The sequence below is a fragment of the Lepisma saccharinum genome, chromosome 30 (assembly GCF_977018435.1).
Source record: "Lepisma saccharinum chromosome 30, izLepSacc3.1, whole genome shotgun sequence".
Taxonomy (NCBI): domain Eukaryota; kingdom Metazoa; phylum Arthropoda; class Insecta; order Zygentoma; family Lepismatidae; genus Lepisma; species Lepisma saccharinum.
This window is the reverse complement of record NC_139258.1, coordinates 42301953-42329259: the sequence shown is the minus strand read 5'-3', so window position 1 is coordinate 42329259 and position 27307 is coordinate 42301953. Positions and strand designations below refer to the sequence as shown.

The 27307-nt window shown below is 42.3% G+C and overlaps 1 protein-coding gene across 1 annotated transcript; it reads left to right on the top strand.

Annotated features, from left to right (window-relative positions):
- The first annotated feature begins 204 nt into the window (after window positions 1-204).
- LOC145981946 (uncharacterized) lies at window positions 205-27307 on the top strand. The gene is made up of 3 exons (XM_083115442.1): window positions 205-2220; window positions 24577-26658; window positions 27293-27307. The coding sequence occupies exons 1-3, from the start codon at window positions 205-207 to the stop codon at window positions 27305-27307; spliced, it is 4113 nt and encodes a 1370-aa protein (XP_082971568.1).

The window sequence follows — 27307 nt, the reverse complement described above, 5'->3', positions numbered from 1 at the left end:
TTAGTAGGAGAACCAGACTTTGGAAGACTGAAACCTGGGAGAACGTTTTATGTTAAAGCTAAAATAATAGAACTGGAAGTTAAATGTTTGGTAGATTGTGGAAGCGTAGTGGAAGTCATGAGCTACGAATGCTGGAAGAAAATAAGAGAGAAGTACCCGCAAGCTAGATTGGATACATGCGAGAAAGACAGGATTAGACTAGTCATGGCAGCCGGCAAGGACGAATACAAGATACAGGGATCGATAAAAATCATGATGAATATTCAAGGTGAAAATTTCTCAGTAAATTTCCTAGTGGTGAAAGGATTACGGTGTGAGATTATTTTAGGAGTGTCTTTCCTAGAAAAGTATGATGGGCACATTCACGTCAAAGAGAGAAGGCTAAATGTGGAATTGGAAGAGTCGTGTAGACTTGATATTCCTATGGAGACAATGTGTGACGAGTCAACAAAAGAAATGTGTGTTCGAAAACAAGGTCTTGTGGTTAATAAAAGGGACGTTATGTATAAAGAAAGTGAATACAACGAAGATAAACATAGAGAAATAATGGAAAAAGAAAATGAATGTGTGGCGTCCGTTAAAGAAATACAAGATAAAGTGAGCGAATGCATAGAAATCTCTGAAAAGGAGAGAAGAGAATTGAGAGATGTACTTGTCAAGCATAGGAATTTATTTAGCCAGCGACCTGGACTTACGAATGTGTATTCATATGAAATAGAGGTCGACACAAATCAGCCCATAGTATCTAGGCAATATTCTATACCGTTTACCAAGAGGAAAGCTGTTGAAGAAGAACTACAGAAATGGCTGGACTGGGATATCATAGAAGATTCGAATAGTATTCACATAAGCCCCATGCACGTAGTGGATAAGCCAAACGGAGGCGTGAGACCTGTTTTGGACCTGAGAGAGCTAAATAAGCATGTATTACTACCACGAAATCAAGTAGAAAAAATTAATGAGTTATTGCATTCATTTGCGGGAAGTAAGTACTTCACATCTTTTGATTTAACGCTAGGATACTTCCAGGTGGAGATTGAAGAAAGGTCTAGAAAATACACAGCATTTAGGTATGGGTCCAGGCTATTCCAATTTAGGAGATTACCTTACGGACTAAATTCATCGGTGTCGGCGTTTACAACAGCGTTAAACAGAATATTTGGTCTGGAAACAAAGTCATGGTTAGCAATATACGTAGATGATATGTGTATACATTCAAAGGACTGGATGGATCATATAAGCAAAATAGACTGGGTTTTATGTAAATTGAAAGAAGCAGGGCTTACCGTTAAGTTAGAGAAATGTTCGTTTGCAAAGAAAGAAATCAAGTTCCTAGGGCATATAGTATCAGGAGGAAACGTAAGACTTTGCTGCGATAAAAATGAGGCTATAAAATGTTTTCCAAAGCCTACAACCAGGAAACAATTGCAAAGATTCCTAGGGATATGCAATTGGAGGAGCAAATTTATTAGGAATTTCGCTTCAAAAGCCAAGCCTTTATACGATCTTTTGAGAAAGGATGTGAAATGGAAATGGGCACAAGAGGAGGAAAAGGCTTTTAATGTATTAAAAGAAGACCTGACATCTAGTCCAGCTATAGGCCAGCCAGATTTTAAAAGACTTTTCATCATAGGAACAGACGCATCAAATATAGGTCTAGGGGCCTATCTCTTCCAGAAAACTGAGGATGGAGAAGATGTTGTAATTCAGTATGCGAGTCGTGCACTGAAGGCGTTCGAAAGGGCGTATACCATTAGCGAACTGGAATGTTTGGCCATTATATTCGGTATTGAAAAGTTTGCGGTTTACTTGAAAGGAAGAAAATTTAAAATTCTTTGTGACCATAAGAGTCTTATATGGTTAAACTCTGCTAGGCAATGGAATCCTCGCTTGACAAGATGGGCATTACTTCTCCAGGAATACAGTTTCGAAATAGTGGATATTAAAGGAAAGGACAATAAAATTGCAGATGCCTTAAGTAGATCCCCTTTACATATGACACAGGAACCAGAGGAAGTGTTGAAATTATCCATAAATGCCATCATGGATGAAGAACTCGGGAACATATCCAGACAGGAATGGATAGAAAACATGAAGAAAGACGAAGAATTAAGCGGCATCTTAAATGTCTTGAATGGAGATAGAAATGAAAGCGAAAAGAAAATGAGAAGAGCGAAGATAGAAGGAAAATATGTAATTAAGGAAGGAATGATTTTTAGAGTAAGCATAGAGAAATCCAATCAAGTGCAACTCTGCGTACCTGGAGCACTAATTAAAAAAGTACTCGCAGAAGTGCATGAGAAGTCTGGACATTTCGGGATTGATAAAACATTGAGACTTGCCCGGAGATTTTTTTTCTGGAAATGTATGAAGAGAGACGTGGTGGATCATGTAAGAAACTGTATGTTATGTATAAAAACTAAACCTTCAAAATTAAAAATGGAAAGAGAAGAGTTACACGTAACTGCGAAAAATCCTCTAGATATGATATCTATTGATCTGATTGGACCTCTCCCAAGATCGCGAGGATTTACATATATTCTCACATGCGTCGACGTGTGCAGTAAGTTTGTAATATGTTATAACCTCAAGAAGGCTACAGCAAAGGAGATAGTAAAATATTTAGAAGAAGGGTTTGTCAAACATTATGGAGTTCCATTAAAAATTCTCACTGATAATGGTACACAATTTGTATCGGAATACTTTAAAGATTACCTGAAGTTTAAAGGAATTAAGATGATAAACGTTACTAGGTATCATCCAAGTTCGAACCCGATAGAGAGATATAACGGGGAAATAGTAAGAATTCTAAGAATGTTATGTCATGACAATCATACGAAATGGTCTACAGCAGTTAACAGAGCCATAAGATGGATAAATAATTCTATATCTGAGGAAACAAAGAAGAGTGCAGCTGAATTGTTTCTGGGATATATGGAAGAACCCGGAATCTTCAAGGAATTTGATTGGCCGAGGGAAGTAATATCCAAAGAAGAGACTAAGGAAGTATTACTAGACATATACATTAAGAGAATGAAGAAAATGGACAAGAAAGCAGAGAATGGTACGAAAATAAAATTAAAAAGGGGAGACTTAGTATTTTGCAAAACACACCCAATGAGCAAAGCATCAGAGAAAGCAATCAAGAAATTGTTCTTCGTATATGAAGGTCCATACGAAGTCATGAATTTGTTTCGGAACACAGCGGTAGTAAAGCATACAGAAACAAAGATAGAGAGAAGGGAAAACCTGGAGAATATCCGGAGGTACAACTGCACGGAGGAGGTAAAAAAGATCTTAGTTAATAAAGAATAGAAACAGTAAGAGAAGCCACCTAGAACGAGGAAAAAATTTATAAATTTACAAATGAATTTTCCAATATATATAAATTTTTTATCCTCAAGGAGGGGGATATTGTGTCACGTGCCAGTTTCGATGACACAATGAAAGTTGCAAGGAGGAATGGTTTCTTGGAATCGACGATAGATGGCAGCACGCCATATAAAGAAGAACAGAGCTCATTGTACAAACTAGGAGCGGAGAAGAGGGATTATATATATTATAGTAAATTGAGAAATATATAAAAGAAAAGTTCAAATACTATAATAGAAGTAAATAGAATGATGTATATAGTAATTTAAAAGAATTAAGAATATTGTCGCATACGAAACGTTTAGGGAAGTTATTAAGTAAGATAACGAATTCAGAAATGTATCTTTATATCTCTGACGAGGAGAAAATCGTCAGTTTTTTGTTTGTTTGTCCCCGGTGGCGCTGTGTCAAATTAGACGCCCCGAAGCACTTTTCGGTTGCGCTTTTTCTTAGTCTCACTGGGCTATTGGTAGCGCTTGTTATTAGCGATCCTGGTTATTCCCCTTTGGTCGTCAAATAGGAGGTGGCGCTATTGTCAGTTTAGTCGACCCTACTCTTTCTACAAGTATAGCTTGTATTGTTTGACAAAGAAGCGGGGGGAAAGCGAGCACATAAATAAGATTACGCTTTAATAAAAGACGAAGAAATTCAAAGTAAAAGAAGAAGAAGCCATTTCCATATTAAAAGAAGATGAAGCCGTTTTCATAATAGAAGAAGAAGAAGCCTTTTAAAAGAAGAAGAAGCCTTTTAAAAGAAGAAGAAGCCGTTTCCATAAGAAAAGAAGAAGCTTTTTCCATATTAAAAGAAGAAGAAGCATTTTAAAAGAAGAAGAAGCCTTTTAAAAGAAGAAGAAGCCATTTAAAAGAAGAAGAAGCCTTTTCGATTATACAAATACATATATTTTCTCTGTAGTTTGTTAAGTTCTCAGAATATATATCCGCATTTTACTATATCCTCTTGGCTATAAAACGCTTTCTTATTTGGAATTCTCAAACAAAGAACATATCCCCCTGAGATTAAGATATCTGTAGAAGTGGTAAATAACATTTAAGTACGTACCCACAAGGGGCGTAGCAACGAAAAGGCGGTTTAGTTGCGAGAAGCTCTTATTAAGGTGCGAGAAGGGCGCTGGCTCGCGGGTTTGCTTAGAAAAGTCAAGATTCCGGATTTGCTTTTGCCTCGCCCAGCATGTTTTCCTGTAGACGAATGATGCACCTACCTTCTAACAAGATATTGCGAGTTTCCAGCCAAAACTGAATTCTCTATTCAAACCTAAAAATCCGTTAATTTATAGCATTTCCTCCTAATTTCAAGGGGAGAACCAACCTTTTCCCGTGACTCCAACACTCACCTCCATTTTTAATTTACCGTCAATATATCTACCTGGGTCCTTCCCCTACAACCCCGGGTTAGGGGTTAGCGCGATCCCACGGCAAGGGCCGCTCCCGTCTGGTGTTTAGCGCCGGAGGTGCAGGTCGCGGGGGCGAAAATATACCGTTTTCTAAGATGGCGCCGCAGTTCTTGAGAAATCTCAAAGTCGCATTCCAAATTTTCTCTCCTCACGAGGCTACCTTTGTGCAGAATTTCGATTCCCTAGATCGAAATTGAAAACACGGCTTAGGCGACAGAAACGCTCCTTAGGAGACGAGAATGACATTGTCTTTCGATTATCACTTTTTCATACTTGGCGTCATTCGATCGTTACGAAATATTACCATGTAAAAGGAGAGGTTCGGCTCTACCGGTATCCCAAGGTTCGACATCGCAGGTTAGACCGAAGTACCATTTGACCTCCTTTAAACGAAATGGCGGTTAAGGGGCGAGTAGAGCTTATTAAGCTGCGAGAAGGACGCGGGCTAGCAGATTCGCTTAGAAAAGTCAAGATTCCGGACTTGCTTTTGACTCGTCCTGCATGTTTTCGTGTAAACAAGTGAGGCAGCTACCTTCCAACAAGATATTGTGAGTTTCTCGACAAATATTAATTTTCTATTCAAACTTTAAAATCCGTTAAGGTTTAGTATTTCCTCCTAATTTCAAGGGGAGAATCAACCCTTTCCCGTGACTCCAACACTCGACCTTTTTTTTAATTTACCGTGAGGATATCTACCTGGGTCCTTCCCCTACAACCCTGCCTTAGGGGTTATCGCGATCCGAGGGCAAGAGCCGGTCCCGTTTGGTGTTTAGCGTCGGAGGTGCATGTCGCGGGGGAGATAATATGCCATTTCCCAAGATGGCGGCCGCAGTTTTTGAGATATCTCAAAATCGCATTCGAAGCTTTTATTACCTTCACGTGGGCTACCTTTATGCCGAATTTCGATACCCTAGATCGAAATTGAAAACATGGCTTAGGCGAGAGAAACGCTCCTTAGGAGACGAGAATGACATTGTCTTTCGATTATCACTTTTTCATACTTGGCGTCATTCGATCGTTACGAAATTTTACCATTTAAAAGGAGAGGTCCGGCTCTCAGGGTATCCCAAGTTTCGACTCCCTCGGTTAAACCGAGGTACCCTTAACCGCATTTAAAAAAAATGGCGGTTTAGGGGGCGAGAAGCGCTTATAAAGGTGCGAAAAGGACACGAGCTCGCGGATTTGCTTAGAAAAGTTAAGATTCCGGATTTGCTTTTGTCTCGCCCTGCATATTTTCGTGTAGAGGAATGATACAGCTACTCTCTAACACATTGTGAGTTTCCCGTCAAAATTCAATTTTCTATTCAAACTTTAAAATCCGTTAAGATTTAGCATTTCCTCCTAATTTCATAGGGAGAATCAACCCTTTACCGTGACTCCAACACTCGACTTCCTTTTTAATTTGCCGACAGGATATCTACCTGGGTCCTTCCACTACAAACCTGCGTTAGGGGTTATCGCGATCCGACGGCAAGAGCCGCTCCCGTCTGGTGTTTAGCGTTGCAGGTGCAGGTCGCGGGGGCGAAAATATGCCGTTTTCCAAGTTGGCGCGGCAGTTTTTGAGAAATCTCAAAATCGCATTCGAAGCTTTTATTATCTTCACGTGGGCAACATTTGTGAAGAATTTCGATTCCCTAGATCGAAATTGAAAACATGGCTTAGGCGAGAGAAACGCTCCTTATAAGACGAGAATGACACGGTCTTTCGATTGTCACTTTTACATACTTTGCGTCATTCGATCGTTACGAAATTTTACCATGTAAAAGGAGAGGTCCGGCTCTACCGGTATCCCAAATTTCGACATCCCCGGTTAGACCGAAGTTCCATTTGACTTCCTTTAAACGAAATGGCGGTTTAGGGGGTGAGAAACGCTTATTAAGTTGCGAGAAGGACCCGGTCTCGCGGATTCGCTTAGGAAAGTCAAGATTCCGGATTTTGTTTTGTCTCGTCCTGCATGTTTTAGTGTAGACGAATGTTGCAGCTACCTTCAAACAACATATTGTGAGTTTCCCGACAAAACTGAATTTTCTATTCAAATTTTAAAATCAGTTAAGATTTAGCATTTCTTCCTAATTTCAAGGGGAGAATGAACCCTTTCCCGTGACTCCATTACTCGACCTCGCTTTTAATTTACCGTGAGGATATCTACCTGGGTCCTTCCCCTACAAACCTGCGTTAGGGGTTATCGCGATCCGACGGCAAGAGCTGCTCCCGTCTGGTGTTTAGCGTCGGAGGTGCATGTCGTGGGTGCGATAATATCCCATTTCCCGAGATGGCGGCCGCAGTTTTTGAGAAATCTCAAAATCGCATTCGAAGCTTTTATTATCTTCACGTGGGCTACCTTTGTACCGAATTTCGATTCCCTAGATCGAAATTGAAAACATGGCTTAGGCGAGAGAAACGCTCCTTAGGAGACGAGAATGACATTGTCTTTCGATTATCACTTTTTCATACTTGGCTTCATTCGATCGTTACGAAATTTTACCATCTAAAAGGAGAGGTCCGGCTCTCAGGGTATCCCAAGTTTCGACTTCCTCGGTTAGACCGAGGTACACTTAACTGCATTGTAACGAAATGGCGCTTTAGGGGGCGAGAAGCGCTTATAAAGGTGCGAAAAGGACACGGACTCGCGGATTTGCTTAGAAAAGTCAAGATTCCGGATTTGCTTTTGTCTCGCCCTGCATATTTTCGTGTAGAGGAATGATACAGCTACTCCCTAACACATTGTGAGTTTCCGGTCAAAACTGAACTTTCTATTCAAACTTTAAAATCCGCTAAGATTTAGCATTTCCTCCTAATTTCAAGGGGAGAATCAACCCTTTACCGTGACTCCAACACTCGACCTCCTTTTTAATTTTTCCGACAGGATATCTACCTGGGTCCTTCCCCTACAAACCTGCGTTAGGGGTTATCGCGATCCGACGGCAAGAGCTGCTCCCGTCTGGTGTTTAGCGTCGGAGGTGCATGTCGTGGGTGCGATAATATCCCATTTCCCGAGATGGCGGCCGCAGTTTTTGAGAAATCTCAAAATCGCATTCGAAGCTTTTATTATCTTCACGTGGGCTACCTTTGTACCGAATTTCGATTCCCTAGATCGAAATTGAAAAATGGCTTAGGCGAGAGAAACGCTCCTTAGGAGACGAGAATGACATTGTCTTTCGATAATCACTTTTTCATACTTGGCGTCATTCGAAAGTTACGAAATTTTACCATCTAAAAGGAGAGGTCAGGCTCTACCGGTATCCCAAGTTTCCACTTAAAGGGTTAGACCGAAGTATACCTTTTAACGAAAAGGCGGTTTAGTTGCGAGAAGCTCTTATTAAGGTGCGAGAAGGGCGCTGGCTCGCGGATTTGCTTAGAAAAGTCAAGATTCCGGATTTGCTTTTGCCTCGCCCAGCATGTTTTCCTGTAGACGAATGATGCACCTACCTTCTAACAAGTTATTGCGAGTTTCCAGCCAAAACTGAATTTTCTATTCAAACCTAAAAATCCGTTAATTTATAGCATTTCCTCCTAATTTCAAGGGGAGAATCAATCTTTTCCCGTGACTCCAACACTCACCTCCATTTTTAAATTACCGTCAATATATCTACCTGGGTCCTTCCCCTACAACCCCTGGTTAGGGGTTAGCGCGATCCCACGGCAAGGGCCGCTCCCGTCTGGTGTTTAGCGCCGGAGGTGCAGGTCGCGGGGCGAAAATATACCGTTTTCTAAGATGGCGCCGCAGTTCTTGAGATATCTCAAAGTCGCATTCCAAATTTTCTCTCCTCAACAGGCTACCTTTTTGTGCAGAATTTCGATTCCCTAGATCGAAATTGAAAACACGGCTTAGGCGACAGAAACGCTCCTTAGGAGACGAGAATGACATTGTCTTTCGATTATCACTTTTCATACTTGACGTCATTTGATCGTTACGAAATATTACCATGTAAAACTAGAGGTTCGGCTCTACCGGTATCCCAAGGTTCGACATCCCAGGTTAGACCGAAGTACCATTTGACCTCCTTTAAACGAAATGGCGGTTAAGGGGCGAGTAGAGCTTATTAAGCTGCGAGAAGGACGCGGGCTAGCAGATTCGCTTAGGAAAGTCAAGATTCCGGACTTGCTTTTGACTCGTCCTGCATGTTTTCGTGTAGACAAATGAGGCAGCTACCTTCCAACAAGATATTGTGAGTTTCTCGACAAATATTAATTTTCTATTCAAACTTTAAAATCCGTTAAGGTTTAGCATCTCCTCCTAATTTCAAGGGGAGAATCAAGCCTTTCCCGTGACTCCAACACTCGACTCTTTTTTTAATTTACCGTGAGGATATCTACCTGGGTCCTTCCCCTACAACCCTGCCTTAGGGGTTATCGCGATCCGAGGGCAAGAGCCGGTCCCGTTTGGTGTTTAGCGTCGTAGGTGCATGTCGCGTGGGAGATAATATGCCATTTCCCAAGATGGCGGCCGCAGTTTTTGAGATATCTCAAATTCGCATTCGAAGCTTTTATTACCTTCACGTGAGCTACCTTTATGACGAATTTCGATTCCCTAGATCGAAATTGAAAACATGGCTTAGGCGAGAGAAACGCTCCTTAGGAGACGAGAATGACATTGTCTTTCGATTATCACTTTTTCATACTTGGCGTCTCTCGATCGTTACGAAATTTTACCATTTAAAGGGAGAGGTCCGGCTCTCAGGGTATTCCAAGTTTCGACTTCCTCGGTTAGACCGAGGTACCCTTAACCGCATTTTAAAAAAATGGCGGTTTAGGGGGCGAGAAGCGCTTATAAAGGTGCGAAAAGGACACGGGCTCGCGGATTTGCTTAGAAAAGTCAAGATTCCGGATTTGCTTTTGTCTCGCCCTGCATATTTTCGTGTAGAGGAATGATACAGCTACTCTCTAACACATTGTGAGTTTCCCGTCAAAACTGAATTTTCTATTCAATGTTTAAAATCCGTTTAGATTTAGCATTTCCTCCTAATTTCAAAGGGAGAATCAACCCCTTACCGTGACTCCAACACTCGACCTCCTTTTTAATTTTCCGACAGGATATCTAAATGGGTCCTTCCCCTACAAACCTGCGTTAGGGGTTATCGCGATCCGACGACAAGAGCTGCTCCCGTCTGGTGTTTAGCGTCGTAGGTTCATCTCCTGTGTGCGATAATATGCCATTTCCCGAGATGGCGGCCGCAGTTTTTGAGAAATCTCAAAATCGCATTCGAAGCTTTTATTATCTTCACGTGGGCTACCTTTGCGCCGAATTTCGATTCCCTAGATCGAAATTGAAAACATGGCTTAGGCGAGAGAAACGCTCCTTAGGAGACGAGAATGACATTGTCTTTCGATTGTCACTTTTTCATACTTGGCGTCATTCGATCGTTACGAAATTTTACCATTTAAAAGGAGAGGTCCGGCTCTCAGGGTATCCCAAGTTTCGACTTCCTCGGTTAGACCGAGGTACACCGAGAATCAACCCTTTACCGTGACTCCAACACTCGACCTCCTTTTTAATTTTTCCGACAGGATATCTACCTGGGTCCTTCCCCTACAAACCTGCGTTAGGGGTTATCGCGATCCAACGGCAAGAGCCGCTCCCGTCTGGTGTTTAGCGCCGGAGGTGGAGGTCGCGGGGGCGAAAATATGCCTTTTTCCAAGTTGGCGCGGCAGTTCTTGAGAAATCTCAATATCTCATTCGAAGCTTTTATTATCTTCACGTGGGCTACCTTTGTGCAGAATTTCGATTCCCTAGGTCGAAATTGAAAACATGGCTTAGGCGAGAGAAACGCTCCTTATTAGACGAGAATGACACTGTCTTTCGATTATCACATTTTCATACTTTGCGTCATTCGATTGTTACGAAATTTTACCATGTAAAAGGAGAGGTCCTGCTCTACCGGTATCCCAAATTTCTACATCCCCGGTTAGACCGAACTTCCATTTGACCTCCTTTAAACGAAATGGCGGTTTAGGGGGTGAGAAACGATTATTAAGGTGCGAGAAGGTCGCCGTCTCGCGGATTCGCTTAGAAAAGTCAAGATTCCGGTTTTTCTTTGTCTCGTCTTGCATGTTTTAGTGTAGACGAATGATGCAGCTACCTCCTAACAAGATATTGTGAGTTTCCCGACAAAACTGAATTTTCTATTCAAATTTTAAAATCAGTTAAGATTTAGCATTTCCTCCTAATTTCAAGTGAGAATCAACCCTTTCCCGTGACTCCATTACTCGACCTCGCTTTTAATTTACCGTGAGGATATCTACCTGGGTCCTTCCCCTACAACCCTGCGTTAGGGGTTATCGCGATCCGACGGTAAGAGCCGCTCGCGTCTGGTGTTTAGCGTCGGAGGTGCATGTCGCGGGGGCGATAATATGCCTTTTCCCAAGATGGCGGCCGCAGTTTTTGAGAAATCTCAAAATCGCATTCGAAGCTTTTATTATCTTCACGTGGGCTACCTTTGCGCCGAATTTCGATTCCCTAGATCGAAATTGAAAACATGGCTTAGGCGAGAGAAACGCTCCTTAGGAGACGAGAATGACATTGTCTTTCGATTATCACTTTTTCATACTTGGCTTCATTCGATCCTTACGAAATTTTACCATTTAAAAGGAGAGGTCCGGCTCTCAGGCATCCCAAGTTTCGACTTCCTCGGTTAGACCGAAGTACCATTTGACCTCCTTTAAACGAAATGGCGGTTAAGGGCGAGTAGAGCTTATTAAGCTGCGAGAAGGACGCGGGCTAGCGGATTCGCTTAGAAAAGTCACGATTCCGGACTTGCTTTGGACTCGTCCTGCATGTTTTCGTGTAGACAAATGAGGCAGCTACCTTCCAACAAGATATTGTGAGTTTCTCGACAAATATTAATTTTCTATTCAAACTTTAAAATCCGTTAAGGTTTAGCATTTCCTCCTAATTTCAAGGGGAGAATCAAGCCTTTCCCGTGACTCCAACACTCGACCTTTTTTTTAATTTACCGTGAGGATATCTACCTGGGTCCTTCCCCTACAACCCTGCCTTAGGGGTTATCGCGATCCGAGGGCAAGAGCCGGTCCCGTTTGGTGTTTAGCGTCGTAGGTGCATGTCGCGGGGGAGATAATATGCCATTTCCCAAGATGGCGGCCGCAGTTTTTGAGATATCTCAAATTCGCATTCGAAGCTTTTATTACCTTCACGTGGGCTACCTTTATGCCGAATTTCGATTCCCTAGATCGAAATTGAAAACATGGCTTAGGCGAGAGAAACGCTCCTTAGGAGACGAGAATGACATTGTCTTTCGATTATCACTTTTTCATACTTGGCGTCTCTCGATCGTTACGAAATTTTACCATTTAAAAGGAGAGGTCCGGCTCTCAGGGTACCCCAAGTTTCGACGTCCTCGGTTAGACCGAGGTACCCTTAACCGCATTTTAAAAAAATGGCGGTTTAGGGGGCGAGAAGCGCTTATAAAGGTGCGAAAAGGACACGGGCTCGCGGATTTGATTAGAAAAGTGAAGATTCCGGATTTGATTTTGTCTCGCCCTGCATATTTTCGTGTAGAGGATTGATACAGCTACTCTCTAACACATTGTGAGTTTCCCGTCAAAATTGAATTTTCTATTCAAACTTTAAAATCCGTTAAGATTTAGCATTTCCTCCTAATTTCAAAGGGAGAATCAACCCTTTACCGTGACTCCAACTCTCGACTTCCTTTTTAATTTGCCGACAGGATATCTACCTGGGTTTTCCACTACAAACCTGTGTTAGGGGTTATCGCGATCCGACGGCAAGAGCCGCTCCCGTCTGGTGTTTAGCGTTGCAGGTGCAGGTCGCGGGGGCGAAAATATGCCGTTTTCCAAGTTGGCGCGGCAGTTTTGAGAAATCTCAAAATCGCAATCGAAGCTTTTATTATCTTCACGTGGGCTACATTTGTGAAGAATTTCGATTCCCTAGATCGAAATTGAAAACATGGCTTAGGCGAGAGAAACGCTCCTTATTAGACGAGAATGACACTGTCTTTCGATTATCACTTTTTCATACTTTGCGTCATTCGATCGTTACGAAATATTACCATGTGAAAGGAGAGGACCGGCTCTCAGGGTATCCCAAGTTTCGACTTCCTCGGTTAGACCGAGGTACACTTAACCGCATTTTAACGAAATGGCGGTTTAGGGTGCGAGAAGCGCTTATAAAGGTGCGAAAAGGACACGGGCTCGCGGATTTGCTTAGAAAATTCAATATTCCGGATTTGCTTTTGTCTCGCCCTGCATGTTTTCGTGTAGAGGAATGATACAGCTACTCTCTAACACATTGTGTGTTTAACGTCAAAAGTGAATTTTCTATTCAATGTTTAAAATCCGTTTAGATTTAGCATTTCCTCCTAATTTCAAAGGGAGAATCAACCCCTTACCGTGACTCCAACACTCGACCTCCTTTTTAATTTTCCGACAGGATATCTAAATGGGTCCTTCCCCTACAAACCTGCGTTAGGGGTTATCGCGATCCGACGGCAAGAGCTGCTCCCGTCTGGTGTTTAGCGTCGGAGGTGCATGTCGTGTGTGCGATAATATGCCATTTCCCGAGATGGCGGCCGCAGTTTTTGAGAAATCTCAAAATCGCATTCGAAGCTTTTATTATCTTCACGTGGGCTACCTTTGCGCCGAATTTCGATTCCCTAGATCGAAATTGAAAACATGGCTTAGGCGAGAGAAACGCTCCTTAGGAGACGAGAATGACATTGTCTTTCGATTATCACTTTTTCATACTTGGCGTCATTCGATCGTTACGAAATTTTACCATTTAAAAGGAGAGGTCCGGCTCTCAGGGTATCCCAAGTTTCGACTTCCTCGGTTAGACCGAGGTACACTTAACTGCATTTTAACGAAATGGCGGTTTAGGGGGCGAGAAGCGCTTATAAAGGTGCGAAAAGGGCACGGGCTCGCGTATTTGCTTAGAAAAGTCAAGATTCCAGATTTGCTTTTGTCTCGCCCTGCATATTTTCGTGTAGAATAATGATACAGCTACTCTCTAACACATTGTGAGTTTCCCGTCAAAACTGAACTTTCTATTCAAACTTTAAATTCCGCTAAGATTTAGCATTTCCTCCTAATTTCAAGGGGAGAATCAACCCTTTCCCGTGACTCCAACACTCGACTTCCTTTTTAATTTTTCCGACAGGATATCTACCTGGGTCCTTCCCCTACAAACCTGCGTTAGGGGTTATCGCGATCCAACGGCAAGAGCCGCTCCCGTCTGGTGTTTAGCGCCGGAGGTGGAGGTCGCGGGGGCGAAAATATGCCTTTTTCCAAGTTGGCGCGGCAGTTCTTGAGAAATCTCAATATCGCATTCGAAGCTTTTATTATCTTTTCATACTTGGCGTCATTCGAAATTACGAAATTTTACCATCTAAAAGGAGAGGTCAGGCTCTACCGATATCCCAAGTTTCCACTTAAAGGGTTAGACCGAAGTATACCTTTTAACGAAAAGGCGGTTTAGTTGCGAGAAGCTCTTATTAAGGTGCGAGAAGGGCGCTGGCACGCGGGTTTGCTTAGAAAAGTCAAGATTCCGGATTTGCTTTTGCCCCGCCCAGCATGTTTTCCTGTAGACGAATGATGCACCTACCTTCTAACAAGATATTGCGAGTTTCCATCCAAAACTGAATTTTCTAATCAAACCTAAAAATCCGTTAATTTATAGCATTTCCTCCTAATTTCAAGGGGAGAATCAACCTTTTCCCGTGACTCCAACACTAACCTCCATTTTTAATTTACCGTCAATATATCTACCTGTGTCCTTCCCCTACAACCCCGGGTTAGGGTTTAGCGCGATCCCACGGCAAGGGCCGCTCCCGTCTGGTGTTTAGCGCCGGAGGTGCAGGTCGCGGGGGCGAAAATATGCCTTTTTCCAAGTTGGCGGGGCAGTTCTTGAGAAATCTCAATATCGCATTCGAAGCTTTTATTATCTTCACGTGGGCTACCTTTGTGCAGAATTTCGATTCCCTAGATTGAAATTGAAAACATGGCTTAGGCGAGAGAAACGCTCCTTATTAGACGAGAATGACACTGTCTTTCGATTATCACATTTTCATACTTTGCGTCATTCGATCGTTACGAAATTTTACCATGTAAAAGGAGAGGTCCTGCTCTACCGGTATCCCAAATTTCGACATCCCCGGTTAGACCGAAGTTCCATTTGACCTCCTTTAAACGAAATGGCGGTTTAAGGGGTGAGAAACGATTATTAAGGTGCGAGAAGGTCGCCGTCTCGCGGATTCGCTTAGAAAAGTCAAGATTCCGGTTTTTCTTTGTCTCGTCTTGCATGTTTTAGTGTAGACGAATGATGCAGCTACCTTCCAACAAGATATTGTGAGTTTCTCGACAAATATTAATTTTCTATTCAAACTTTAAAATCCGTTAAGGTTTAGCATTTCCTCCTAATTTCAAGGGGAGAATCAACCCTTTCCCGTGACTCAAACACTCGACCTTTTTTTAATTTACAGTGAGGATATCTACCTGGGTCCTTCCCCTACAACCCTGCCTTAGGGGTTATCGCGATCCGAGGGCAAGAGCCGGTCCCGTTTGGTGTTTAGCGTCTGAGGTGCATGTCGCGGGGGAGATAATATGCCATTTCCCAAGATGGCGGCCGCAGTTTTTGAGATATCTCAAAATCGCATTCGAAGCTTTTATTACCTTCACGTGGGCTACCTTTATGCCGAATTTCGATTCCCTAGATCGAAATTGAAAACATGGCTTAGGCGAGAGAAACGCTCCTTAGGAGACGAGAATGACATTGTCTTTCGATTATCACTCTTTCATACTTGGCGTCATTCGATCGTTACGAAATTTTACCATTTAAAAGGAGAGGTCAGGCTCTCATGGTATCCCAAGTTTCGACTTCCTCGGTTAGACCGAGGTAAACTTAACCGCATTTTAACGAAATGGCGGTTTAGGGTGCGAAAACGCTTATAAAGGTGCGAAAAGGACACGGGCTCGCGGATTTGCTTAGAAAAGTTAAGATTCCGGATTTGCTTTTGTCTCGCCCTTCATGTTTTCGTGTAGAGGAATGATACAGCTACTCTCTAACACATTGTGTGTTTAACGTCAAAACTGAATTTTCTATTCAATGTTTAAAATCCGTTTAGATTTAGCATTTCCTCCTAATTTCAAAGGGAGAATCAACCCCTTACCGTGACTCCAACACTCGACCTCCTTTTTAATTTTCCGACAGGATATCTAAATGGGTCTCTCCCCTACAAACCTGCGTGAGGGGTTATCGCGAACCGACGGCAAGAGCTGCTCCCGTCTGGTGTTTAGCGTCGGAGGTGCATGTCGTGTGTGCGATAATATGCCATTTCCCGAGATGGCGGGCGCAGTTTTTGAGAAATCTCAAAATCGCATTCGAAGCTTTTATTATATTCACGTGGGCTGCCTTTGCGCCGAATTTCGATTCCCTAGATCGAAATTGAAAACATGGCTTAGGCGAGAGAAACGCTCCTTAGTAGACGAGAATGACATTGTCTTTCGATTATCACTTTTTCATACTTGGCGTCATTCGATCGTTACGAAATTTTACCATTTAAAAGGAGAGGTCCGGCTCTCAGGGTATCCCAAGTTTCGACTTCCTCGGTTAGACCGAGGTACACTTAACTGCATTTTAACGAAATGGCGGTTTAGGAGGCGAGAAGCGCTTATAAAGGTGCGAAAAGGACACGGGCTCGCGGATTTGCTTAGAAAAGTCAAGATTCCGGATTTGCTTTTGTCTCGCCCTGCATATTTTCGTGTAGAGGAATGATACAGTTACTCTCTAACACATTGTGAGTTTCCCGTCAAAACTGAACTTTCTATTCAAACTTTAAAATCCGCTAAGATTTAGCATTTCCTCCTAATTTCAAGGGGAGAATCAAACCTTTCCCGTGACTCCAACACTCGACCTCCTTTTTAATTTTTCCGACAGGATATCTACCTGGGTCCTTCCCCTACAAACCTGCGTTAGGGGTTATAGCGATCCGACGGCAAGAGCCGCTCCCGTCTGGTGTTTAGCGCCGGAGGTGCAGGTCGCTGGGGCGAAAATATGCCTTTTTCCAAGTTGGCGCGGCAGTTTTTGAGAAATCTCAATTTCGCATTCGAAGCTTTTATTATCTTCACGTGGGTTACCTTTGTGCAGAATTTCGATTCCCTAGATCGAAATTGAAAACATGGCTTAGGCGAGAGAAACGCTCCTTATTAGACGAGAATGACACTGTCTTTCGATTATCACATTTTCATACTTTGCGTCATTCGATCGTTACGAAATTTTACCATGTAAAAGGAGAGGTCCTGCTCTACCGGTATCCCAAATTTCGACATCCCCGGTTAGACCGAAGTTCCATTTGACCTCCTTTAAACGAAATGGCGGTTTAGGGGGTGAGAAACGATTATTAAGGTGCGAGAAGTTCGCCGTCTCGCGGATTCGCTTAGAAAAGTCAACATTCCGGTTTTTCTTTGTATCGACTTGCATGTTTTAGTGTAGACGAATGATGCAGCTACCTCCTAACAAGATATTGTGAGTTTCCCGACAAAACTGAATTTTCTATTCAAATTTAAATTCAGTTAAGATTTAGCATTTCCACCTAATTTCAAGGGGAGAATCAACCGTTTCCCGTGACTCCATTACTCGACCTCGCTTTTAATTTACCGTGAGGATATCTACCTGGGTCCTTCCCCTACAACCCTGCGTTAGGGGTTATCGCGATCCGACGGTAAGAGCCGCTCCCGTCTGGTGTTTAGCGTCGGAGGTGCATGTCGCGGGGGCGATAATATGCCATTTCCCAAGCTGGCGGCCGCAGTTTTTGAGAAATCTCAAAATCGCATTCGAAGCTTTTATTATCTTCACGTGGGCTACCTTTGCGCCGAATTTCGATTCCCTAGATCGAAATTGAAAACATGGCTTAGGCGAGAGAAACGCTCCTTAGGAGACGAGAATGACATTGTCTTTCGATTATCACTCTTTCATACTTGGCGTCATTCGATCGTTACGAAATTTTACCATTTAAAAGGAGAGGTCAGGCTCTCAGGGTATCCCAAGTTTCGACTTCCTCGGTTAGACCGAGGTACCCTTAACCGCATTTTAAAAGAATGGCGGTTTAGGGGGCGAGAAGCGCTTATAAAAGTGCGAAAAGGACACGCGCTCGCGGATTTGCTTAGAAAATTCAAGATTCCGGATTTGCTTTTGTCTCGCCCTGCATGTTTTCGTGTAGAGGAATGATACAGCTACTCTCTAACACATTGTGTGTTTCCCGTCAAAACTGAATTTTCTATTCAAACTCTAAAATCCGTTAAGATTTAGCATTTTTTCCAAATTTGAAAGGGAGAATCAACCCTTTACCGTGACTCCAACACTCGACCTCCTTTTTAGTTTGCCGACAGGATATCTACTTGGGTCCTTCCCCTACAACCCTGAATTAGGGGTTATCGCGATCCGACGGTAAGAGCCGCTCCCGTCTGGTGTTTAGCGTCGGAGGTGCATGTCGCGGGACCGATAATATGCCATTTCCCAAGATGGCGGCCGCAGTTTTTGAGAAATCTCAAAATCGCATTCGAAGCTTTTATTATCTTCACGTGGGCTACCTTTGTGCCGAATTTCGATTCCCTAGATCGAAATTGAAAACATGGCTTAGGCGAGAGAAACGCTCCTTAGGAGACGAGAATGACATTGTCTTTCGATAATCACTTTTTCATACTTGGCGTCATTCGAAAGTTACGAAATTTTAATATCTAAAAGGAGAGGTCAGGCTCTACCGGTATCCTAAGTTTCCACTTAAAGGGTTACACCGAAGTATACATTTTTCGAAAAGGCGGTTTAGTTGCGAGAAGCTCTTATTATGGTGCGAGAAGGGCGCTGGCTCGCGGGTTTGCTTAGAAAAGCCAAGATTCCGGATTTGCTTTTGCCTCGCCCTGCATGTTTTCCTGTAGACGAATGATGCACCTACCTTCTAACAAGATATTTTGAGTTTCCAGCCAAAACTGAATTTTCTATTCAAACCTAAAAATCCTTTAAGTTATAGCATTTCCTCCTAATTTCAAGGGGAGAATCAACCTTTTCCCGTGACTCCAACACTCACCTCCATTTTTAATTTACCGTCAATATACCTACCTGGGTCCTTCCCCTACAACCCCGGGTTACGGGTTAGCGCGATCCCACGGCAAGGGCCGCTCCCGTCTGGTGTTTAGCGCCGGAGGTGCAGGTCGCGGGGGCGAAAATATACCGTTTTCTAAGATGGCGCCGCAGTTCTTGAGAAATCTCAAAGTCGCATTCCAAATGTTCTCTCCTCACGAGGCTACCTTTGTGCAGAATTTCGATTCCCTAGATCGAAATTGAAAACACGGCTTAGGCGACAGAAATGCTCCATAGGAGACGAGAATGACATTGTCTTTCGATTATCACTTTTTCATACTTGGCGTCATTCGATCGTTACGAAATATTACCATGTAAAAGGAGAGGTTCGGCTCTACCGGTATCCCAAGGTTCGACATCCCAGGTTAGACCGAAGTACCATTTGACCTCCTTTAAACGAAATGGCGGTTTAGGGGCGAGTAGAGCTTATTAAGCTGCGAGAAGGACGCGGGCTAGCGGATTCGCTTAGGAAAGTCAAGATTCTGGACTTGCTTTTGCCTCGTCCTGCATGTTTTCGTGTAGACAAATGATACAGCTACCTTCCAACAAGATATTGTGAGTTTCTCGACAAATATTAATTTTCTATTCAAACTTTAAAATCCGTTAAGGTTTAGCATTTCCTCCTAATTTCAAGGGGAGAATCAACCCTTTCCCATGACTCAAACACTCGACCTTTTTTTAATTTACCGTGAGGATATCTACCTGGGTCCTTCCCCTACAACCCTGCCTTAGGGGTTATAGCGATCCGAGGGCAAGAGCCGGTCCCGTTTGGTGTTTAGCGTCGGAGGTGCATGTCGCGGGGGAGATAATATGCCATTTCCCAAGATGGCGGCCGCAGTTTTTGAGATATCTCAAAATCGCATTCGAAGCTTTTATTACCTTCACGTGGGCTCCCTTTATGCCGAATTTCGATTCCCTAGATCGAAATTGAAAACATGGCTTAGGCGAGAGAAACGCTCCTTAGGAGACGAGAATGACATTGTCTTTCGATTATCACGTTTTCATACTTGGCGTCATTCGATCGTTACGAAATTTTACCATTTAAAAGGAGAGGTCCGGCTCTCAGGGTATCCCAAGTTTCGACTTCCTTGGTTAGACCGAGGTACCCTTAACCGCATTTTAAAAAAATGGAGGTTTAGCGAACGAGAAGCGCTTATAAAGGTGCGAAAAGGACACGGGCTCGCGGATTTACTTAGAAAAGTCAAGATTCCGGATTTGCTTTTGTCTCGCCCTGCATATTTTCGTGTACAGGAATGATACAGCTACTCTCTAACACATTGTGAGTTTCCCGTCAAAATTCAATTTTCTATTCAAACTTTAAAATCCGCTAAGATTTAGCATTTCCTCCTAATTTCAAGGGGAGAATCAAACCTTTCCCGTGACTCCAACACTCGACCTCCTTTTTAATTTTTCCGACAGGATATCTACCTGGGTCCTTCCCCTACAAACCTGCGTTAGGGGTTATCGCGATCCGACGGCAAGAGCCGCTCCCGTCTGGTGTTTAGCGCCGGAGGTGCAGGTCGCGGGGGCGAAAATATGCCTTTTTCCAAGTTGGCGCGGCAGTTTTTGAGAAATCTCAATATCGCATTCGAAGCTTTTATTATCTTCACGTGGGTTACCTTTGTGCCGAATTTCGATTCCCTAGATCGAAATTGAAAACATGGCTTAGGCGAGAGAAACGCTCCTTATTAGACGAGAATGACACTGTCTTTCGATTATCACATTTTCATACTTTGCGTCATTCGATCGTTACGAAATTTTACCATGTAAAAGAAGAGGTCCTGCTCTACCGGTATCCCAAATTTCGACATCCCCGGTTAAACCGAAGTTCCATTTGACCTCCTTTAAACGAAATGGCGGTTTAGGGGGTGAGAAACGATTATTAAGGTGCGAGAAGTTCGCCGTCTCGCGGATTCGCTTAGAAAAGTCAACATTCCGGTTTTTCTTTGTCTCGACTTGCATGTTTTAGTGTAGACGAATGATGCAGCTACCTCCTAACAAGATATTGTGAGTTTCCCGACAAAACTGAATTTTCTATTCAAATTTAAATTCAGTTAAGATTTAGCATTTCCACCTAATTTCAAGGGGAGAATCAACCGTTTCCCGTGACTCCATTACTCGACCTCGCTTTTAATTTACCGTGAGGATATCTACCTGGGTCCTTCCCCTACAACCCTGCGTTAGGGGTTATCGCGATCCGACGGTAAGAGCCGCTCCCGTCTGGTGTTTAGCGTCGGAGGTGCATGTCGCGGGGGCGATAATATGCCATTTCCCAAGCTGGCAGCCGCAGTTTTTGAGAAATCTCAAAATCGCATTCGAAGCTTTTATTATCTTCACGTGGGCTACCTTTGCGCCGAATTTCAATTCCCTAGATCAAAATTGAAAACATGGCTTAGGCGAGAGAAACGCTCCTTAGGAGACGAGAATGACATTGTCTTTCGATTATCACTCTTTCATACTTGGCGTCATTCGATCGTTACGAAATTTTACCATTTAAAAGGAGAGGTCAGGCTCTCAGGTTATCCCAAGTTTCGACTTCCTCGGTTAGACCGAGGTACCCTTAACCGCATTTTAAAAGAATGGCGGTTTAGGGGGCGAGATGCGCTTATAAAAGTGCGAAAAGGACACGCGCTCGCGGATTTGCTTAGAAAATTCAAGATTCCGGATTTGCTTTTGTCTCGCCCTGCATGTTTTCTTGTAGAGGAATGATACAGCTACTCTCTAACACGTTGTGTGTTTCCCGTCAAAACTGAATTTTCTATTCAAACTCTAAAATCCGTTAAGATTTAGCATTTTTTCCAAATTTGAAAGGGAGAATCAACCCTTTACCGTGACTCCAACACTCGACCTCCTTTTTAGTTTGCCGACAGGATATCTACTTGGGTCCTTCCCCTACAACCCTGCCTTAGGGGTTATCGCGATCCGACGGTAAGAGCCGCTCCCGTCTGGTGTTTAGCGTCGGAGGTGCATGTCGCGGGACCGATAATATGCCATTTCCCAAGATGGCGGCCGCAGTTTTTGAGAAATCTCAAAATCGCATTCGAAGCTTTTATTATCTTCACGTGGGCTACCTTTGTGCCGAATTTCGATTCCCTAGATCGAAATTGAAAACATGGCTTAGGCGAGAGAAACGCTCCTTAGGAGACGAGAATGACATTGTCTTTCGATAATCACTTTTTCATACTTGGCGTCATTCGAAAGTTACGAAATTTTAATATCTAAAAGGAGAGGTCAGGCTCTACCGGTATCCTAAGTTTCCACTTAAAGGGTTACACCGAAGTATACATTTTTCGAAAAGGCGGTTTAGTTGCGAGAAGCTCTTATTATGGTGCGAGAAGGGCGCTGGCTCGCGGGTTTGCTTAGAAAAGCCAAGATTCCGGATTTGCTTTTGCCTCGCCCTGCATGTTTTCCTGTAGACGAATGATGCACCTACCTTCTAACAAGATATTTCGAGTTTCCAGCCAAAACTGAATTTTCTATTCAAACCTAAAAATCCTTTAAGTTATAGCATTTCCTCCTAATTTCAAGGGGAGAATCAACCTTTTCCCGTGACTCCAACACTCACCTCCATTTTTAATTTACCGTCAATATACCTACCTGGGTCCTTCCCCTACAACCCCGGGTTACGGGTTAGCGCGATCCCACGGCAAGGGCCGCTCCCGTCTGGTGTTTAGCGCCGGAGGTGCAGGTCGCGGGGGCGAAAATATACCGTTTTCTAAGATGGCGCCGCAGTTCTTGAGAAATCTCAAAGTCGCATTCCAAATGTTCTCTCCTCACGAGGCTACCTTTGTGCAGAATTTCGATTCCCTAGATCGAAATTGAAAAATGGCTTAGGCGAGAGAAACGCTCCTTAGGAGACGAGAATGACATTGTCTTTCGATAATCACTTTTTCATACTTGGCGTCATTCGAAAGTTACGAAATTTTACCATCTAAAAGGAGAAGTCAGGCTCTACCGGTATCCCAAGTTTCCACTTAAAGGGTTAGACCGAAGTATACCTTTTAACGTTGTCACGTGCCAGTTTCGATGACACAATGAAAGTTGCAAGGAGGAATGGTTTCTTGGAATCGACGATAGATGGCAGCACGCCATATAAAGAAGAACAGAGCTCATTGTACAAACTAGGAGCGGAGAAGAGGGATTATATATATTATAGTAAATTGAGAAATATATAAAAGAAGAGTTCAAATACTATAATTGAAGTAAATAGAATGATGTATATAGTAATTTAAAAGAATTAAGAATATTGTCGCATACGAAACGTTTAGGGAAGTTATTAAGTAAGATAACGAATTCAGAAATGTATCTTTATATCTCTGACGAGGAGAACATCGTCAGTTTTTTGTTTGTTTGTCCCCGGTGGCGCTGTGTCAAATTAGACGCCCCGAAGCACTTTTCGGTTGCGCTTTTTCTTAGTCTCACTGGGCTATTGGTAGCGCTTGCTATTAGCGATCCTGGTTATTCCCCTTTGGTCGTCAAATAGGAGGTGGCGCTATTGTCAGTTTAGTCGACCCTACTCTTTCTACAAGTATAGCTTGTATTGTTTGACAAAGAAGCGGGGGGAAAGCGAGCACATAAATAAGATTACGCTTTAATAAAAGACGAAGAAATTCAAAGTAAAAGAAGAAGAAGCCATTTCCATATTAAAAGAAGATGAAGCCGTTTTCATAATAGAAGAAGAAGAAGCCTTTTAAAAGAAGAAGAAGCCTTTTAAAAGAAGAAGAAGCCGTTTCCATAAGAAAAGAAGAAGATTTTTCCATATTAAAAGAAGAAGAAGCATTTTAAAAGAAGAAGCCTTTTAAAAGAAGAAGAAGCCGTTTAAAAGAAGAAGAAGCCTTTTCGATTATACAAATACATATATTTTCTCTGTAGTTTGTTAAGTTCTCAGAATATAGATCCGCATTTTACTATATCCTCTTGGCTATAAAACGCTTTCTTATTTGGAATTCTCAAACAAAGAACCTATCCCCCTGAGATTAAGATATCTGTAGAAGTGGTAAATAACATTTAAGTACGTACCCACAAGGGGCGTAGCATTAGTGGCGCCCAACGTGGGGCTCGAGGTTAGAAATCTGGATTTGAGAAGTCAGGACCAGGATAGAGGAAGAGGAACCAACTTGAGAAATAGGAACGATTACGTCAGGAATCAAGAGTTTGTTGGAGATGGAAGGTACCAGGGATATGATAGGACATATAGAGGCAGAAATAGATTCCAAAGATATGGCAGAAGGGGAAGTCCTAGATGGAGAGAGGAAAGAGAAGAAAGACAGCAGAATGGACGAGCATCCAATGATGAAACTGAGAGAAGAAATATATCTCAGGACGAAGAGAGAAACGAGGCAATGGAACTAACAAGAAGCTATTGTACTGATGGAAGAAGGTTCCAAGAAAGATCGCAAGGAGGAGAACATTTGGAGAGCGCCCAAAGTAATCGAGCGTCAAACATGTAATGCTCTTGCAGCAATCCCCAGGTGTGAGAGCTAATGAAAAGAAACATGAAATGAGGGGAGAAACAATAGAGAAACCCAGCGATAGTCTAGAATTATGTTTAGTAGGAGAACCAGACTTTGGAAGACTGAAACCTGGGAGAACGTTTTATGTTAAAGCTAAAATAATAGAACTGGAAGTTAAATGTTTGGTAGATTGTGGAAGCGTAGTGGAAGTCATGAGCTACGAATGCTGGAAGAAAATAAGAGAGAAGTACCCGCAAGCTAGATTGGATACATGCGAGAAAGACAGGATTAGACTAGTCATGGCAGCCGGCAAGGACGAATACAAGATACAGGGATCGATAAAAATCATGATGAATATTCAAGGTGAAAATTTCTCAGTAAATTTCCTAGTGGTGAAAGGATTACGGTGTGAGATTATTTTAGGAGTGTCTTTCCTAGAAAAGTATGATGGGCACATTCACGTCAAAGAGAGAAGGCTAAATGTGGAATTGGAAGAGTCGTGTAGACTTGATATTCCTATGGAGACAATGTGTGACGAGTCAACAAAAGAAATGTGTGTTCGAAAACAAGGTCTTGTGGTTAATAAAAGGGACGTTATGTATAAAGAAAGTGAATACAACGAAGATAAACATAGAGAAATAATGGAAAAAGAAAATGAATGTGTGGCGTCCGTTAAAGAAATACAAGATAAAGTGAGCGAATGCATAGAAATCTCTGAAAAGGAGAGAAGAGAATTGAGAGATGTACTTGTCAAGCATAGGAATTTATTTAGCCAGCGACCTGGACTTACGAATGTGTATTCATATGAAATAGAGGTCGACACAAATCAGCCCATAGTATCTAGGCAATATTCTATACCGTTTACCAAGAGGAAAGCTGTTGAAGAAGAACTACAGAAATGGCTGGACTGGGATATCATAGAAGATTCGAATAGTATTCACATAAGCCCCATGCACGTAGTGGATAAGCCAAACGGAGGCGTGAGACCTGTTTTGGACCTGAGAGAGCTAAATAAGCATGTATTACTACCACGAAATCAAGTAGAAAAAATTAATGAGTTATTGCATTCATTTGCGGGAAGTAAGTACTTCACATCTTTTGATTTAACGCTAGGATACTTCCAGGTGGAGATTGAAGAAAGGTCTAGAAAATACACAGCATTTAGGTATGGGTCCAGGCTATTCCAATTTAGGAGATTACCTTACGGACTAAATTCATCGGTGTCGGCGTTTACAACAGCGTTAAACAGAATATTTGGTCTGGAAACAAAGTCATGGTTAGCAATATACGTAGATGATATGTGTATACATTCAAAGGACTGGATGGATCATATAAGCAAAATAGACTGGGTTTTATGTAAATTGAAAGAAGCAGGGCTTACCGTTAAGTTAGAGAAATGTTCGTTTGCAAAGAAAGAAATCAAGTTCCTAGGGCATATAGTATCTGGAGGAAACGTAAGACTTTGCTGCGATAAAAATGAGGCTATAAAATGTTTTCCAAAGCCTACAACCAGGAAACAATTGCAAAGATTCCTAGGGATATGCAATTGGAGGAGCAAATTTATTAGGAATTTCGCTTCAAAAGCCAAGCCTTTATACGATCTTTTGAGAAAGGATGTGAAATGGAAATGGGCACAAGAGGAGGAAAAGGCTTTTAATGTATTAAAAGAAGACCTGACATCTAGTCCAGCTATAGGCCAGCCAGATTTTAAAAGACTTTTCATCATAGGAACAGACGCATCAAATATAGGTCTAGGGGCCTATCTCTTCCAGAAAACTGAGGATGGAGAAGATGTTGTAATTCAGTATGCGAGTCGTGCACTGAAGGCGTTCGAAAGGGCGTATACCATTAGCGAACTGGAATGTTTGGCCATTATATTCGGTATTGAAAAGTTTGCGGTTTACTTGAAAGGAAGAAAATTTAAAATTCTTTGTGACCATAAGAGTCTTATATGGTTAAACTCTGCTAGGCAATGGAATCCTCGCTTGACAAGATGGGCATTACTTCTCCAGGAATACAGTTTCGAAATAGTGGATATTAAAGGAAAGGACAATAAAATTGCAGATGCCTTAAGTAGATCCCCTTTACATATGACACAGGAACCAGAGGAAGTGTTGAAATTATCCATAAATGCCATCATGGATGAAGAACTCGGGAACATATCCAGACAGGAATGGATAGAAAACATGAAGAAAGACGAAGAATTAAGCGGCATCTTAAATGTCTTGAATGGAGATAGAAATGAAAGCGAAAAGAAAATGAGAAGAGCGAAGATAGAAGGAAAATATGTAATTAAGGAAGGAATGATTTTTAGAGTAAGCATAGAGAAATCCAATCAAGTGCAACTCTGCGTACCTGGAGCACTAATTAAAAAAGTACTCGCAGAAGTGCATGAGAAGTCTGGACATTTCGGGATTGATAAAACATTGAGACTTGCCCGGAGATTTTTTTTCTGGAAATGTATGAAGAGAGACGTGGTGGATCATGTAAGAAACTGTATGTTATGTATAAAAACTAAACCTTCAAAATTAAAAATGGAAAGAGAAGAGTTACACGTAACTGCGAAAAATCCTCTAGATATGATATCTATTGATCTGATTGGACCTCTCCCAAGATCGCGAGGATTTACATATATTCTCACATGCGTCGACGTGTGCAGTAAGTTTGTAATATGTTATAACCTCAAGAAGGCTACAGCAAAGGAGATAGTAAAATATTTAGAAGAAGGGTTTGTCAAACATTATGGAGTTCCATTAAAAATTCTCACTGATAATGGTACACAATTTGTATCGGAATACTTTAAAGATTACCTGAAGTTTAAAGGAATTAAGATGATAAACGTTACTAGGTATCATCCAAGTTCGAACCCGATAGAGAGATATAACGGGGAAATAGTAAGAATTCTAAGAATGTTATGTCATGACAATCATACGAAATGGTCTACAGCAGTTAACAGAGCCATAA

Excerpts from the sequence above, each read along its gene's own strand:
- LOC145981946 (XM_083115442.1), top strand. The coding sequence starts at position 205 with ATGGCAGCCGGCAAGGACGAATACAAGATACAGGGATCGATAAAAATC. Across the intron at positions 2,221-24,576 it reads AGGAAGGAATGATTTTTAGA|AAAATAAGAGAGAAGTACCC; the intron begins GTAAGCATAGAG and ends GAATGCTGGAAG.